Source organism: Podarcis pityusensis (genome assembly GCF_964106645.2).
Source record: "Podarcis pityusensis genome assembly, chromosome: 7".
Classification (NCBI taxonomy): domain Eukaryota; kingdom Metazoa; phylum Chordata; class Lepidosauria; order Squamata; family Lacertidae; genus Podarcis; species Podarcis pityusensis.
The window spans coordinates 39,079,347-39,097,006 of record NC_138031.1 but is presented as its reverse complement, the minus strand read 5'-3'; the positions used below and the strand labels follow the sequence as shown (position 1 = coordinate 39,097,006).

General features: G+C 41.2%; 1 protein-coding gene across 3 annotated transcripts in view; it reads left to right on the top strand.

The window, feature by feature from the left end:
* Window positions 1-17,660, top strand: part of RP1 (RP1 axonemal microtubule associated) — a 186,153-nt gene that overhangs the window by 126,234 nt on the left and 42,259 nt on the right. For all 3 annotated transcript variants that reach the window (XM_081013254.1, XM_081013252.1, XM_081013253.1), the window contains 7 exons: window positions 6,214-6,368; window positions 8,144-8,222; window positions 9,032-9,163; window positions 9,707-9,888; window positions 11,596-11,682; window positions 14,926-15,058; window positions 17,353-17,504. In XM_081013254.1, coding sequence (XP_080869380.1) covers window positions 6,214-6,368; window positions 8,144-8,222; window positions 9,032-9,163; window positions 9,707-9,888; window positions 11,596-11,682; window positions 14,926-15,058; window positions 17,353-17,504 — 920 coding nt within the window. The remainder of the gene's footprint in view (window positions 1-6,213; window positions 6,369-8,143; window positions 8,223-9,031; window positions 9,164-9,706; window positions 9,889-11,595; window positions 11,683-14,925; window positions 15,059-17,352; window positions 17,505-17,660) is intronic.

Genomic DNA, 17,660 nt, shown 5'->3' with positions numbered 1-17,660 from the left:
CAGTACCCTAAACTAAAGTTCCAGGATTTTTTGGCAGAAGCCATGACTGTTTAAACTGAAATGATGCTGCTTTAAATGTGCAGTGCAGATGGGGCCAAAGTTACCATTTATTCCGTACTACACTGGGATACAAAAACCAAGCCTCCAGCTTTCCTGCTGTCAGTCAAAAATAAATGTGACAGGAGAAGTTGGGGTTGGAATTTAAACATAAATCCCTCAAAATTGAGCAAGACCTGGAGACAAATTTCAAGTCCTTTGCCACTATTTTTAAGTTTTGCTTCCTCGCAGCCAGTTGCAAATAAATAAGCTGATGAAGACACCCACTGAAATTTGGCACGGGATTTACAGTGTGGCTTTTAATATTTTGTGCATGTAAATCTTCTGAAATGTGTGCTCCAGCATGCGTGCATGGAATCAGAACTATTGAGCATTACATTATCTGCCTTCCCCCTGATAAATGACAGGTAGTAGACCTTTTGCTTTTATAACGGGAAATCATACATTTCTAGTTGCCAAGGGTGCAATCTAATGGGAAATTCATTATATGCAACTCAAGTTGAAAAGAGCAGGAATCACACTAAAGAGCAGCTGTATAAAAAGATTTGGTATAACAATAGACAGACTTAGATAAGATCAGTTGCCAAAAGCAGCAGTAGGGCCTTCTCTGTGCCGGTGACAGAATGCTCACATGGTGCTATGTTGGATATAACTCACTGTTGTCACTCCCCAATTTAAATTATGCAGTCTTTAACCAATTAGTTAATTGTTTAATCAAATGAGTTCTAGTTGGTTAAACAACTACAATTCACATGCCCAGTTTCATTAGTGCCTGATTCATTTGACTGTGTACACACCAGGGGGTATTGATGGGGTGGGAATGTCTTTTACCTAAGTCAAGGTGTTCACACCTTGGCTAGAGACAGATTAGGACTAGTTTAATGACTTGAATAGGGACATGGGTGGCACTGTGGGTTAAACCACAGAGCCTAGGACTTGCTGATCAGAAGGTCGGTGGTTCGAATCCCCGCAACGGGGTGAGCTCCTGTTGCTTGGTCCCTGCTCCTGCCAACCTAGCAGTTCGAAAGCACGTCACAGTCCAAATAGATAAATAGGTACCACTCCGGCGGGAAGGTAAACGGCATTTCCATGTACTGCTCTGGTTCACCAGAAGCGGCTTAGTCATACTGGCCACATGACCCGGTAGCTGTATGTCGGCTCCCTCAGCCAATAAAGCACTGCAACCCCAGAGTCAGTCACGACTGGACCCAATGGTCAGGGGTCCCTTTACCTTTACCTAATGACTTGAATTGGTGTTTAGCTGGTTCAAGAAATGATGCATCAAACAGTAATGTTGTTGTAGGTTTTTAAGGGGGTGGGGGTCAGTAAATGGGAGTATGAACACAGCCCAACACTATTTTTTCTTAATTCCAGCCTCCCAGTTATCCCAACCTGATTTGGGAATCTCAGGCTATCATCCCACTGTTTCAGTTCCAATAGCTCTGTCCATAGGGGGTCAGAACTATCCTAGTCTTCTTTTAATCCTAGTGTTAGATACATACCCATCAAGTCCATAAATCTTTGCACTGAGCAACACACTGCTGCTACACACAGCTGGCATTGAGAATCTCCACGTGCTTTCACTTTTAAGATGGGCATAAAGTAGTGGATGTTGGGTGCTTGGTAGGGTAAGGTCAAAAAGTTGGAAAACCCCTACCTAAGGCATATTATACCTTACAGATAAGAACACCATTTCCAGCTTGCTGTTCCCTAGTGGAGAATAGCCTTGTTATGCGAATCTAGAGTTGCTGTTAGGTGATATGCTGGCCCAGCCATTTTTAAAAACTGTGTCATAAAAATCCTACAGTTAGAAGGAGTGCAAGGCAAGGGGAGACTGTCCTTTGCTGGATGAGTGCTCACCTTTGCTGGATGAGTGCCTTCCAGCACCTATACATGAGCTCCTTGCCAGCTACATATATTTAAAGCAGTTCATATTAGGCAGCCACTTTAGCTACATTAGCTATAGTACAGCAGAAAGGTGAGGAGAAGGCAGCAGTTGCCACAGCTGCTTAATACAGTCCTTTAAAAAATGACATTTTGAGTGTTGCACTAAAATGTTTCAGTGGAAATGTGGCTCTTGCTGTGACTGCGACCAAAAGGTTTTAAAAAGCCATGATTGAAATGTGGTCTGTAAGTTTGGCTATCCATTTTCTTCCACTCTTAGAGGACAAGATTATCCTGCATTCTACAGAGAAGGGTTTTGAAAATTACAGTTCTCAAAATGGTATTTCTGTGTGTATGCTGTGTTAAACATTTAAACTTAATAGTCAGGGACTCCCAAAAATGTTCTTCTGCTTTCCTTCCGCATCCCAGGCCACAGGGGTGGCCTGCCCCTTTTCATCACCTGAGCCGAAATGAGATTTGCTGCCTCCTGCCCTTCTACGTCTGCTGCCAGTGGTAGAACCATGTGCCAGAATGCCTCCATCTCACTGGTGATGGCAGAAGCAGTGGGACAGGCAGAGCACTGCATCTTTTACTTCTGCCACCTGAGGCAGTTGCTGCACCCTGCCTCATGGGCAGGCCGGCTCTGCCATGCCATCAGACTTCAGAATGGGAGGCCTGTTTAGAGCAGATTGACTAGGTAAAGCACAAATTCTCATTTGAGTCTTCCAGAGCAAAGTACAGACATTTCCTGTCCTCCTGCCTGTGCTGTGAAAACAGATGGGCTGCAAGACGTAATTCTGCCTCTTCTCTTTCCCAAGATTTGTGAGACTATAGGCATAGCCTAGCTTCACAAGAGGTCTTCTCCAAAAGGTCAAATCCTGGTGCTATTTAAAAAAATAACTCACTTTTTTTCTCACTCGTGAGGATCATGTTGAAGGTCATTCTGTATTTGGCTGGCTTGTGCTGTTGAGAATTTGAGATTTTATGTTGATTAAGGATTATCATGCGGTATGGCTTTAGGCCGACGTGGGGATCCAGGGCACAGTCCTTCAATGGCTGCGCTCGTTTCTCTCTGGTCGGGGACAGAGGGTGGCACTTGGGGGGGGAATTGTCATCACACCACTCCTTGGTGTGTGGAGTGCCTCAGGGTGCGATACTCTCCCCGATGCTTTTTAACATCTTTATGCGCCCCCTCGCCCAGCTTGTCCAGAGTTTTGGGCTGGGTTGCCATCAGTATGCCGATGACACCCAACTCTATCTGTTGATGGATGGCCATCCTGACTCGGCCCCAGACACACTGACCAGATGTTTGGAAGCTGTGGCTGGATGGTTACGTGGAAGCCGGTTGAAGTTAAATCCTTCGAAGACAGAGGTCCTCTGGCTGGGACGGGGCGATATGGGATTGGGGGGGGCAACTCCCATCTCTTGCGGGGGTGCAATTAGTGCCAACACCGTCCGTTAAGAGTTTGGGTGTAATCTTCGATACCTCCCTCTCTATGGAGGCGCAGATTACAGCTATAACAAAGGCGGCATTTTTTCATCTCCGCCAAGCTAAGCAGTTGGCCCCTTATCTCTCTCGCCCTGACCTAGCCACTGTGATTCACGCGACGGTCACCTCCAGACTGGATTATTGTAACTCGCTCTACGTGGGGCTGCCCTTGAGACTGACACAGAAACTCCAGCGGGTGCAGAGTGCCGCGGCGAGACTCCTTATGGGGTCTTCGCTGCGAGATCACATTCATCAGGTACTATACCAGCTGCACTGGCTCCCGGTGGAGTACAGGATCAGGTTTAAGGTGCTGGTTTTAACCTTTAAAGCCCTATACGGCCTAGGACCCTCGTACCTACGGGACCGCCTCTCCTGGTATGCCCCACAGAGGAACCTACGGTCTGCAAATAAAAACATCCTGAAGGTCCCAGGCCTCAGAGAGGTTAGGCTGGCCTCAACTAGAGCCAGGGCTTTCTCGGCTGTGGCTCCAATCTGGTGGAACGCTCTGTCACAAGAGACTAGGGCCCTGCGGGACCTGACATCTTTCCGCAAGGCCTGCAAGACAGAGTTGTTCCACCAGGCCTTTGGTCAGGGCCCAGCCTGACTCCCTCCTCTGGCAACCTGCACAGAACTTTGCTTAACGGTTGCCATTAATTTGATTTTAATTAATTTTTATAATGAAATGTTTTAGAATGTTGGATTATTTGATTGTTTGATTATTTGATTGTTGTTAGCCGCCCTGAGCCCGGCTTTGGCTGGGGAGGGCGGGATATAAATAAAATTTATTATTATTAGGTGTTTAAGAGTTTTTTATTGTTATGTCTCAACTGAGATCAATTGGTGGCTGGGGATAAAAGGGTGTGTGTGTGTCCAGAGTCAAGGAAGGGATCCATATGTCGTATATGGGGGAAGGTTTTCTTCTCTGGGCCCCTTTCAGAGGAAGGGTGGGGTATACATTTAATAATAAAGAAGTAAATGGGGGTTAGAAAAGCTATGAACATGCTGTTTTTTAAAAAAATGTTTTGAAAACTAAATTGAATTTGCTATAACTCCCTGTCACCACCTAGTGTCACATTTGTATATTGCACTTTACAACACACTTATTTGCAGCTGTATAGCTGAGTCCAAGGTGTCATTAGGCATGGGCACAGCCAGGATTTTTTTTGGGGGGGGGGAATAGGCCTTTTGTTGGGGGGAGCAGAACCTGAGTTTGCTATGTATTTTTATTGATTTTTATTGATGTGGGGGGACTGCTGCCCCCTGGCTCTGCCCATGTCCTAAGGGCTTGGTAACTTGGGATGCTCTACTGTAACAGCAGCCCCAGCAGCCCCAGAGGTCTTGGGAGGGTCTGACTCCTCTTCCTCAGAGCCAGTCAACTGATTCAATCCTTAGTGTTTTCCTGCTGATTTGGAAAGAACGATTAGAAGCAATGCCACAGAAGCTCTGCAGGAATGGTTCCAGGATCTGTGAGCAGTTTACACTGCAGCTCAGATCAGCTTGATCACGTTTGTTCAAGTTTTTTGTGTGAAGAATCTCTGAAAACAGACAGAGGGTGAGTGGGCAGTACCCATATATTTCGGGAGGACAGAGTAAGGGCGGAACTTACTACTTCCCTAGCAACTATCTCATTTCGTTAGAACAGGTTGTTCTTGGTTTCAGAGATGCTTCATATGAGCAAGTTAATCATATATTTTATGCAAATTTAATTAGGTTATTCCCCCCCCCCCCCCAGGGCAGCTAATTAGCAAACTCACTTTAGGGTACTAAGGCGTAGATATGTCAGTGACGTTTTATAAAGAGAAGAAAACTGTTTAGGGAAGAATGCGGAGCATGAGGACTCTTCAAATCAGACAAGCACACGACACATGAATATAGTTACATGCTCCACAATCTCCAAGTGGTGAGAGACACCAGAGATGCTTTCCCAGGGTTTGGTTTCTGTGGAATGAAGCTAAATGGAGACTGTGGTGTCATTAGGATATGTGGTTTTATTTGCACATATTTGCAACCTGAGCATAGGAAGGAGGGGCTTACAGCATTAACATCCCACATATCTTGTCTCCCCCACTAGGATCCTAGGGAGATCCCCAAGCCATAGATTTGGTGCAGCTAAGAAGGTCTGGATCTGGTCAGTGTCTAGATGTGAAACTATCTAGGAACTTCATATATGCAGCTTTGAGCCCCATGGTGGTAGAAAGTGTTGGGATATAAAAGAAATAAACACATGTTGGTCCCTGTGACCAATTACATATATGAGCAGATCTCTCTCAGAATAAGTTTCATGAATTTACATTGGCATGTATCTCTGAACCTGCAAAATGCAGTTGAATGAGGCTCCCATATGTGTAATGGGGTTCATAACATTTCCCCTCTTACTTTCTCTGCCTGGTCTGCTATATGTTGGAAGGTTTAGGACTGACACAGCCTTTTTATTCTAGCATTTGATTTTGTGGTAACCAGAATGAATGGGCTCTGATTCTATAAACTGGGTACTGATTAGAAAAAAAACAGCAATACAGTCAATGAAATAATGGCAACAAAACAGGTTTTTCATCCAGATATTGGAACAACTGCATATTTACAGTATAAGAGAGAAAATTTTAAAATGAAATGTGTCCCTTCGTTTAGTTAATAATGTATGTCTAGTGGCTTGTCCATAAAACTTTGCAACAGCTGAGCAGCCTGGTAAATAATCAAGTAATCCTACGTTATAGCCAGTGACAAACAGTTTCAAAGATTTCTTTCATTAGAGTGAGATATATATATATATTTATTTACTTCAGTTGTGGAATATTCCATCCATGTACACACCGGAGACAAAAAGAAAGCTGATGCCACTGGAGAGGCTTATATTTGTATTCAAGGAGGCAGGGGAGACTCTGGGAAACGATGGCTTAATCCTTCAAAAAGTGGTCCAGTCACTTTCAGCAGAGGAGAGGTAAAATTAATTCATAGCAAATGTGCACACGTAAACATCTCTCCCATTGTACACAGAGTATTTTCCCTCAAAAAGAATCTGAATATTCATATGGGACCCCACTATTGTCAATGAACATTATTATCCAGCCAAAGTTAAGTAGTTAAGTGGTTATAGGTCCCACCGATTTTAGTGGAAGAGAGCTAAATTACCGTACTTGTTTGACAATTCTCCCATCAAAATCAATGGGACTTTAAAAACTTGAATTGTACCCATTTCTGCTCTTCAGTGAGCTGGTAGGTAAACATTTAAAACATACATGTTTTATGCAGAAACAGCTCGATGTGTGGGGTGGAGACTCTATGCTACCTTCCCAACAGGTGGGTTGCTTATGGGGAGGGGCAAGATGGCAGGGAGGTTGGCATGGAGCAAACACACCTGTAGGAACACTTGATTGGCTCTTCCAGTGTGTTTGTGCTGCACCAACATCTCCAATCTCCCTCTCCCTCCTGGTAAGCAATAGCAACTCTGCCCCACTTAGCATGCTGCTTCTGGTCTCACAAGCTTCTTGAACCAATCCTGTGCTGGATCAGTGACATGTGCAAGTAAATCCCATATTTTGTCTATAGTTTGTGCTGCTGAACCCCAGATTGAGATCATGTGTATTTTGTAAATCACAGGGCATATCTATTAGGTTGCAGTCCTTATTTATTACATTTCTATTCCACCTTTCCTCCAAGGAGCTCAAGGTGGTATACTTCCCCCCCCCAATACTTTCAACAGAACAATCCAGTGAGATAGGTTGGGCTGAGGGTGAATGACTGGCCCAAGATCACCCAGTGAGTTTCATAGTTGAGTGGGGATTTGAACTCCACTCTGGGAGTAAGACTCATCGAACTTAATAGGGCTTATTTCCAAGTAGATATGCATACAATGTGCTGTTAGTCATTCCAGCTCTATCGGTCAAATATGTTCCGTCATGTAGTCATCATTTCAACATGTGTTTGCTGCATGCCTGGAGAATAAATCAGGGAGAAAACTGGTCAGAAGCGACTGAATGCATAGGTCCAATTTAAAATGTCGGGATTCACAGACAGAAGATATTTCTAATATAAGAAGGTTGTATGAGATGGAAGATGTACTGAGGGGAGGGGGACTCATTCTGGAATAAATAAATGCCAAGGAAATAATATTAGTATTCATGGGGGGAAATGAGCAACATAGAATGTTTAACTACTGCTACCAAGAAATATCTTATTTAATAGAGGTATTTTCATATATTATAATATGGAGAAGATTTGTCTGTAGAAAATAGAGAAATATGACTGATATATTTGCTATCCTAGGTTAGGCCAATCTAGCTTAGTACCCAAGCTCTATCTGAAGCTAATTTGAGACACTTCAGAAGAAAGGCAAGGTCACTTTGAGCAATAACTATAATTCATCTGATTTTATTTGTTTCATTCTAGAAGCTCTGTTACAAATGAGCAGTTTACTGGAACTTTAAACCACTCCAGGAAACACTGCACTTCTTAATAATGTGATACACTAATATTTCCAATAAAGTCTTACTAGTCACTGACACTTAAAACATCACTCGCACTAATGATCTTTTTTACGACGAACTTACAGAAAATGTTATTTCTTTTCTTTAGCTGAAATGTTTGTCTATGTAGTGAAAAAATCCAAAGAAAGATTTTTGCAGTGCTTAAATTTTAGTTACAGTTCTTGCATGTTAATAGCAGTTGCATCTCGCTTCATCTAAACCAATGCTATTAACTCCCCTCAAATTACAGGTGGATGTTTTCACAATCAAAGCAGTGCACCTTGGGAAGCTGAGCCATGTCCTTGTAGGCTTTAAAAGTTTCAACAAAGGTACAAAATGAAAACACGTATATATGTTGAGTATACTGTATCAAATACCAGAAAGGTGACTATACTAGTCTGTAGCTGCAAAAAAATATTTTCATGTTTTCCCAGCAGCACCAGATACACTCACTCACTGAGACTGCAGTGCTATACATACCTGGCTTGGAGTAAACTCCATTGCACTCAATAGGACTTACTTTTGAGTATACATTTATAGGGTTGAATCGTCACTTACCGTACTTTTAGAACAGAAGACTGGCTATCTCACCAATTTGACTTGCCAGTATGTGAGTCCACTTTTTGATACTGCATGTAATGAGTGTGGATAACTAGAGACAAAATCCTTTACTGAATTAAGCACTGTCTGTACAACAAATTATACATGAAGATCTTCTAGTCACTCTTCTGCATCTAGCAATCAAGGCTGTTTATGTGAATTCTGTTGCTGTGTGTGTGTGTGTGTGTGAGAGAGAGAGAGAGAGAGAGAGAGAGAGTATATGGATGTATATATGTACACATACACAAACACACAGTACATATGCATCCAGCACTCCAACATGATCAATGAGCTTGATACTCACCCCATAAATTGATTGGACCCTTCAAGTATTCCTGTTGAATCCTTGAATTCCCCAAGGCTTTTTTTGTTTGTTGAGCATTCATTGGAAATGCATATAATCATCCTTATTATTAACTAATTCCTTTCTGTAGAGTTTTGCATGTGCAAGTGCTTTACAATTCTTAATCATTTAGACCACGCACAAAAACAGTCGCTGGACAGAAATGGAAACCTATTTCTTTCTCTCTTTTTCTAGATGATTGGTTCCTAGAGAAGATTGTAATAAAAGAAGGAAACTACCCTTTTACCACATATACCTTTGTTCACAATAACTGGATCAGTAAACATTCAAAAAAAGATTTTACGGAGCTTTCAATTCCACTGCAAGGTAACTTTTTTGTTTTATGGTACTTGCCAAAGTCTATGCTGAAGAACCAGCACCCAAATCCCAACACAAGTTTCTTCATAAGGAAGTCCCACAGAAATTCCCAAGTATGAGTGCAAAGAACTAAATCCTTAACTGCTTAGGAATCACTTGCATAACAGCCTTTAAGGCATTCCCAAGATAGGTTACCCAAATCGAACTCAGATTTATTGGAAGTTAATGCAGTTTAAGATCCCCCAATTTCCTACATTCAGAATAATCTAGAGGCTTTATTTTCAAAGCACATAAGATACGGCACAGATGGTACCCTTCCACAAGATCCAACCCCAATATTGCAATCCTAGGGACCAATTCAGACCACAAATCATGTGTTCTCCTGTGATGTTATTCCAGTATTGCCTGCTACATGGCACCCCAAGAGATTAAGATGAGGCTGAAAATACGAAATACTGAATATAGCTGAGTACTGTAATACATTTTGGAACTGACATTAATATTTAACTTAAATAGGCATCATGCTGTTGACTGGGTATTTTTTCCATTCAGAAATGACTGTAACATCTGGCCCAGTGAAAATGTTTGATGTTAGAAGCCAAGGACAATGGAAGATGTGGATGGATTGTGCCCATGTTCCAGAAAAGATTCCTGTTGTAAAAGTGCTTGTGTATGGAACCAATGGGGTATCTCTTCCACAGAATGTCCAGAGTATGAAAAATGATCCATTTCTGGTGGGTTTCTAATTTCTTTTTGTAGCATACACCGTATGTTCTACTTTACAGTTCTACTGCATTGCTGCCACAGGCACATGATGTCCAGTGCAGGGAGGTCTGAAAGAATGGACACAGGAAACCGATATTGGGTTCAATTAAATCACAACTTTATTTATTACAGGGAATAGTAGGTTTGGCTAAGGAATTGGGCATGTATCCAGCATCTGGCAACCCACCTGCTACCTGATAGATACCCAGTGGGGATTGACTTTGTGCTGGGGAGTCACCCCTAACAGAGATTGGGTGCCACAACCCTGCACAAACCACCATTGGGAGAGGTGTACTGGGTGGGTGGAAAAATCCCACAATGATCAGCCAAGAGGGTGGCCTGCACTGGCCACCCCCTTAAAGAAAGGCATGCTTACCAAAAAAATATGAGACTTTAAAATGGCCACCAAACAGCACCCATGCAATAAATGCAACCCTTATCAGCTCCTTATAAAATTTAACTTCTTTTAACTGATACAAATATGCCTCCACCTAAGAATGTAGATTTCAGTTCTGTGGTTATATATGGATGAATGCCGGCATTGAAATGTAGAATTTTGTTTTTGTTTGTTACCATGTTCTGTATTTTGGTTCCAGTTACAGATGGGTAGCCGTGTTGGTCTGCCATAGTCAAAATAAAAAAAATCCTTCCAGTAGCACCTTTAAGACCAACTAAGTTAGTTCTTGGTATGAGCTTTCGTGTGCAAGCACACTGTATCTGAAGAAGTGTGCTTGCACACGAAAGCTCATACCAAGAACTAACTTAGTTGGTCTTAAAGGTGCTACTGGAAGGATTTTTTTTATTCTGTATTTTGGTGTTTTTATATTGTAGACCGCCCTGCGATCTTTGAATGAAAAGCGGTATAGAAATTAAATAAAGAAAGAATAATACTGTATTTACTCACGTCTAATGTGCCATCGCATCTGAATCAATTTTCAGAACCTTGAAACCAAAAATAGTATTTTCTGGCAAATGTAAATGTGCCATCAAATCTAATGTGCATCTTAATTTTGCAACATTATTTGGCCCAAAAAGGTGAGCATTAGATTCGGGTAAATACGGTAAATAATAATAATAATAATAATAATAATAATAATAATAATAGTATCCATTCCTAATGTTCTTACATTTGCAGTCTCATAACGTTTGATGCTAATTTCTGAAGGAAACCCTTTAAAACTCATATTTATTTAACTTACATATGGAAACTACAATTGTGGTGGTGGTTGTTTTGCTAGTATTTAAGGATAAAGTGAACAGCATTTAAAGAAAAAGTGTGAGATTGTTAAAAACTGAGGTTGATAAAAGAAATACACATTTGACGAATGGAATTTTACCAAGATGTTGCATGTTGTGTGTTGAGTATTCTCCTCAACCTTTGCTTTTAACAGTTTGAATTAACTGGGTTTTAATGTTCTACCAACAATATTCATATAAAATATATGCAGTGGCTCAACACATTAAAAACTAATTTTAGCAACTTCATTTACAATGCAGTCCTATGAATCTTACACAGAAGTATCACTAAATTCAATGGAACTTATTGCCAGGTAAGTGTGTATAGTATTGCACCCTCAAGATTCAAACTGAGCTAAGGTGAAAGAGAAAATAATAAAAATCATCAGAATGAATGTGTGACATGTATAGTTCAGCCAACATTTTGTTTTCTTGAACAGTTAAGCGTTGGTGATATAGGCAGCATAACAAAGATATCCTTTGTGTTATCCAACACCAGTTTGAGCAGAGGAGTTAAACTTCTCAAGGTATGTTACAATTGCCTCACATGACCTTATGTTACTCTCTGTACTATAGCACAATACTTGGTACTTCAGTGGTATTGGATTTTAAAATACAAGTTTTCTATTTATGTAATACTGTAGGAGCTTGAAAACTGACTTGCGGGTTCTTGTTGCTGTTTTATTTAGACTTACATAACTTGCCTATCCCCAGAGGCTAAGGCCAGGTAACAAACTTGCTTAAAACATACACTGTTCAAATCATTTTTATGTACAAGCTCTTACAAAAAATTCTAGAAAGCTATAAGAAGCCATTGCAGATGCTGGGAAACTAATGTAATTTTTAGCAGCTCATTCTCATCAGAATGGCCCTATGAAGATCTATTCCTGGAAGTGAATCTTAAGGTTACCAAGGCGTGATTGATAGTTACAAAGGCATGACTGATCTGAATATGAAAGAAAAAAGCATGCACTCCTGTGTGTACCAATAGATCATGTGCATTTAAGTTGCAGCCCACACCAAGGTTATATGCCTGAATGATTAGGGAATCCCTGTGCTGCCACCCTCTCTCCCATTATGCAACCTGTCAGCCATCCTTATTTCAGTCTTCCCTGGACCCAGCTTCACTTGACTGGCTTGCATCCAATTGCCTCTGTGGCTCGGCACAACGTTAAGTGTCAACTCTGCAAATTCTAGATGGGATGAAAGGAGAGAGATAACTAAAAGCATAACATGGGAACTGAGCCAACCTCCCTTTCTCATTATGATCATATTCAGTAGCCTAATATACATGGAACGGGAGAAGGTACAAGACAGAGTCCTGGGTCACTTCCAGACAACCTGTTTAATGAAGCCCGATTTGTTCACAAGAAGACTGGATAAAACTGTCCAGCCTGATGTGTTTGTGGGGATATTAGACAACTTTTCATCAAGCATTAACTCCCGCTTTGCAGTGCATTTTTGTGTCATTGCAAGAAGAAGAAATTTGGGGGAAGTGGGGTTGTTTTGCCAGAGCTCCAAATCAGCTTTAATTGCACAGTCTGATTTTCTGGAGTGCTATTGAATCCCACCAACCCAAAGTAGTGAGAGTATGGAAGCACCCCCGGATCACCCCTGAAGATGTGGTCTGTGGAGGCTGACAGCTAATCAGCCATTGCTACCCTTTGAATTTCTCTGCTAATCATGAATTAGATAACTCAAGAAAGCCCCGTGGTTCTGCAGCACCTCATGCGCAGAGAAAGGAGGCAAAGGAATCAACTAAGTCAGCACAAAACAATGATGGAAAGGCACATAAAATGTAGTGTGTGTGAGGAACCATAGTAAAAGAAGTTTTTGAACACAAAACTTCAAGTACAGCAGTTTGTCAGCCAGGTAAATTAAAAGCACAAACAAGGCCACACATCTTAGTGGTCTCAGTGCAAAGACATTTCATCCCTTAATATTGTCTTTTATCACACTTAGGAAGGGAAGGGATAGTGTGGAGATCCATCTGTGTTGCTGTTACATCTGCTGTTTTTGTGTTCAGGAGCTGCACTTTTTCTATAGTGATTACTCTCTTTTTATAGCGCAATCATATATATATCATATGATATCATAGCAGATATCATATCAGTATTTAAAAGTTCTTACTGCAACATTAGTAAAATCCATTCCAGAAGAAAAACATTAAGAGGAATTGGATTTTTTTCTTTTTGTACTCAGGAAAACAAAATCATTCTTCAGGAAAGTAATTAATTGTTTTATCAAAAGTGAATCTCGTAATTTCAGTTTACAACAAACGCAAGGAAACGTACATTTGAGCTCATTTCATGAAAAGGCAGAATAAATGCTATAAATAAACAATGTGTAGCCTGGCTCTTGGTGCACTATTTGTGATACAGAATCACAATTTAAATGACAGTAAGGAATCCCTCTTCCTAGCTGACCCTCTGGGAGACTGAGGCACTATTTCATTATGATCAATCAATCAAATGTTTATTACGGTTGATCAACCATTAAGCAAATTACAAAATAGAAAGAAGCACAAAATCACCGCCTCAGTGTAACCAATGCTGAATTATTAAAAATGACAAGCTAGGACAGGCACCCCCAAACTCAGCTCTCCAGATGTTTTGGGACTACAACTACCATCATCCCTAGCTAACAGGACCAGTGGTCAGGGATGATGGGAATTGGTGTCCCAAATCATCTGGAGGGCTGGGTTTGGGGATGCCTGAGGTAGGAGCTAACAATAATAGCAAATTAAGAGATATCACAGCTTTAAGATATATATACGTTAGTAGATTTATTAGACTTCTCAAGAAAGATACTCAAAAGAGTCTAGAAGTATCAGCCAGAAAATTGCCTCATAAGGGAATTGTTGTTGGCATCTGCCTGTCTTGAGAGACAATGGTGTGCACCTCCAGGGGTGAAGTCAAACTGCAAGCCTGGAAAGTGTGTATGGAGGTCCTGGGCTGCCCCAACGACAAGACCCCCTTTTGGCCTTGCTGATGTGGTCCAAAGTAAAGCAGAGTAATACGTTTGCCACCAGCTTGGCTGCAGGAGTTGCCAGGAGGAGGCATACAAGGATCAAAGTTTTCCTTCTCCTAGATGGGCTACCTTCCCAGGTTGATGAGCCCCATCTGCCCCATACTTCCTTCTACAGCACATGCAGACCATTCGGCCCACTGCTGGATTGCATATATCTGTTAGAAGCAGACCAAGTCAGGCACAGTGAGCTGGTGGTATAAATGGCCCATTAGTGATGAATGTGACTCCTGCGTATCCATATCCACACATAGATCCAAAGATAGCAGATAAAAAAGAGACCAACAACATAACCCCACCCCTCATTGATTCATTTTTTTCATGTAGACACAAAAGAATCTAGCAATATCTGCTACAACAGAGACATTGGCAAGGCAATGGAACCAGCATTGAATAGAGAGCATCCATGACAATCTACTTAATGAGACAAGTCCAATTTTCAAGTTCATGGCAGTACTAGCAACACAGTACTAGCTGTAATAACTACAGCTCTAAGGAAGAAGAACTGAATTCCTTCTAAGGAAAATCTAAGCCCAGGAAATGAGATTGAGGCTCCATACAAAATCTGGTTCTCAGCTTTTGCAATGAAAGCCTGTGGAGCTGCTGGAACAAATTTGCCTCCTTTTGTGAATAAAAATCAAAATCGTGCACTTACTGTATAGGAGTCATGAAACTGCATCCCGAGGCATTTGTAGGAATTGGCTTGTTCTAATCTGTGGTCCTCCATGTCCTCTTGGCTGCAGCTCCGGATGAAAGACTTGGACACTAAAGAAGAACTGGGCTTTCACCCTTTAAACCAATGGCTTTTTGAAGAAGATGGATCTGAGACTGTGACAGAGCTAGCAGCAGTCAGACCAGATAAAGCACCACTTAAGGGTATGTTTCCCAACCACAGAACAAGCAAAACTAAATGCTCTCTTCCAGAAATTACCTCTGTGAAAAACATGGTAGGAAGGGCTATACGTTATTCTAGAGCAGGTGAACAACCTTCCTGCTCCTAAGGACCTCATGTGGTGGGTGGACATTTGGCTGTGTGCCAGAAGGGATGGCCAGTCATGGGCAATGCCATTAACACACTTGTTCAACACACACATAGACATTCAACTCTTTCTTTCTTTCTTTCTTTCTTTCTTTCTTTCCTTCTTTCCTTCTTTCCTTCTTTCCTTCTTTCCTTCTTTCCTTCTCTCTCTCTCTCTATCTCTCTCTCTCTCTCACACACACACCTTTCCCATTCGATTTCCCAGCACTCCAGTTCAGCAGTTCAAAGCTGCAATTAGTGTGCTAATATGCAACTCTCTTGTCTGTGTTGGGAGTGGGAGATGGGATGTGGAGGGGGGGGTTGATTAAAACCTCCACCAGCACTCTCAATGCAGATAACGTTCTGCCTGCACTGCTAAGAACTGAATAAGGACTTGGAATGTATGGAGAATACCATGTTGGCTTCTCCCAGTTGAGGATCTGGCTGTGAACCACTCTAAGATCTGTGGATGAAGGGCAGTACACAAATTTAATAAAATATTTAAGTCCAGTCAATCTGGTTTAACTGGGTTTAAAAACTTGGAGAAAGGCATGTTTAAGTTACATTAAATTAAGTAGGACTTATATTTAAGTAATTAGGTTCCGTTCATCTCACTTTAAGCACCTCTTAACTCTTGCAGGATTGCATCTGAAGGGTTCTGTTGGGTTACAGTAAAAGTGATTTCCTTCACATCCCAACTCAAACTCTGATAAATTAGCAAATTTAGTTGTACAGTGCTATGCAGAGTTCATGCAGCTACTGCTCTAAAAATTGTTCTGTCATGTTGCCTAAAGACGTATGCATTACTATGCAGACATATACAAAACTATGTGTTGTCATCCAGGCATCATACTAGATGATGATTTCTGTCTGTAGTGAATAATATTAATGCAGATCGATGTGAAGAGTTGAGCTACTTCCTCATAGCACTTTAATTGGTAGTGGCAGCAATTATCTAACTGGCAGGCTCAAAGGGAAAGCAGCTGATCTGGAACAAACAGCAGGGCTTTAGCCCTGTTAACTTTACTTTTTTTTTCTACAGAAAAATCAGCAGCAATGAATAGATGCTAACTGGAGTTAAGTCCTGCAATTAATATGAAAAAAAGGGGGATTTGTTTCTCTTGGCTTCTGCAAGAAATGAATCAAGCTTCATTTAATTGCACTTTTAAGTCATATTGACATAGTTCGGTGACAAAAGTTCTAGTCAGGAATGACAGTATAGATCTGGTGTTCATATTTGAATAATAAGCGGAATGCTATAAACTTGTAACACTGGGCTAAAAAGTGGAACTACTTTTTAGTAGCCATGTATTATAGATTTTGGAAGTGTGCACATGTGTGGTGTATTGCAAGAAATTATACTGAGAGCAGGGATGTTATTGGGGAGATACAGTAAATCAGGAATTAAGGAAGATAAGTACCAAGCTGAAATAGAGGCAAATGCCATAAATACTCTTTTGTACACCTGTTTGTTTTCATTAAATATGCACTTCCATACAAATTTACTTGAGGGTAAGTCCCATGGAGCTTAGTGGGACTTACTTCTAAGTCGACCTGTAGAGACAAGCATATTTGCTTGTCTACTAAAAATAGATGGAGTAGCCGATTGGAATCTGCACGACAGGATGAGCTCCCATTGCTATGTCTCCGCTCCTGCCAACCTAGCAGTTTGGAAGCATACCAGTGTGAGTAGATAAATAGGTACCGCTGTGGCTGGAAAGTAAACAGTGTTTCTGTGCACTCTGGTTTCCGTCATGGTGTTCTGTTGTGCCAGAAGCGGTTATGTTCATGACCATGGAAGTTTGACCCCCAAAAGCCACTCCCCCCCAAAATGCTCTCTGGTTTGTCTGATTGCTCCCCTTTACTCCTTCCCTCCATTTCTCAGCCAACCATCAAAAAGCAAACAATGAAGTAAAATACTCTGTTCTTATATATAAATTGGTGGTGTGTATAGCAAGGTTTGGGTACTAATTTATTGTTTTTGGATAAGTGATTTTTCTCATAGCTTAAGTTCATAAAGCAGGTCCTGTGTGGTTTGTTTATGAAGGAGGAAGGATATAGGACTATTGGTTTTATTTCTTACACACATATTAATTTTATGCTTCTCATAGGTTTCTTTGTCACATTTTCTATCATTGATCTTTTTCCACAGTGGTTACTTACTCAATCAGTGTCCACACAGGAACGTTACCTGCATCAGAAACAGAAGCAGATGTCTTCATTACAATATTCGGGGAGAACGGGGACTCTTACAAAAGAAGACTTAGGTGTCCAGAGTCATGTGCATACTTTGCAAAGGGTCAGGTAGGCTTAGAATTTGTCTAGCTGTTATTTTGAGGGGTTTTGTAAACTTCAATCAGAGTGTTCACAGCACAGTTACCTCAAGCTCTACTTTCACTGGCATTGCTATGTGAAATCATGAAAAATGCAGAAAATACACTTAAGATGTGTTCCCTCTCT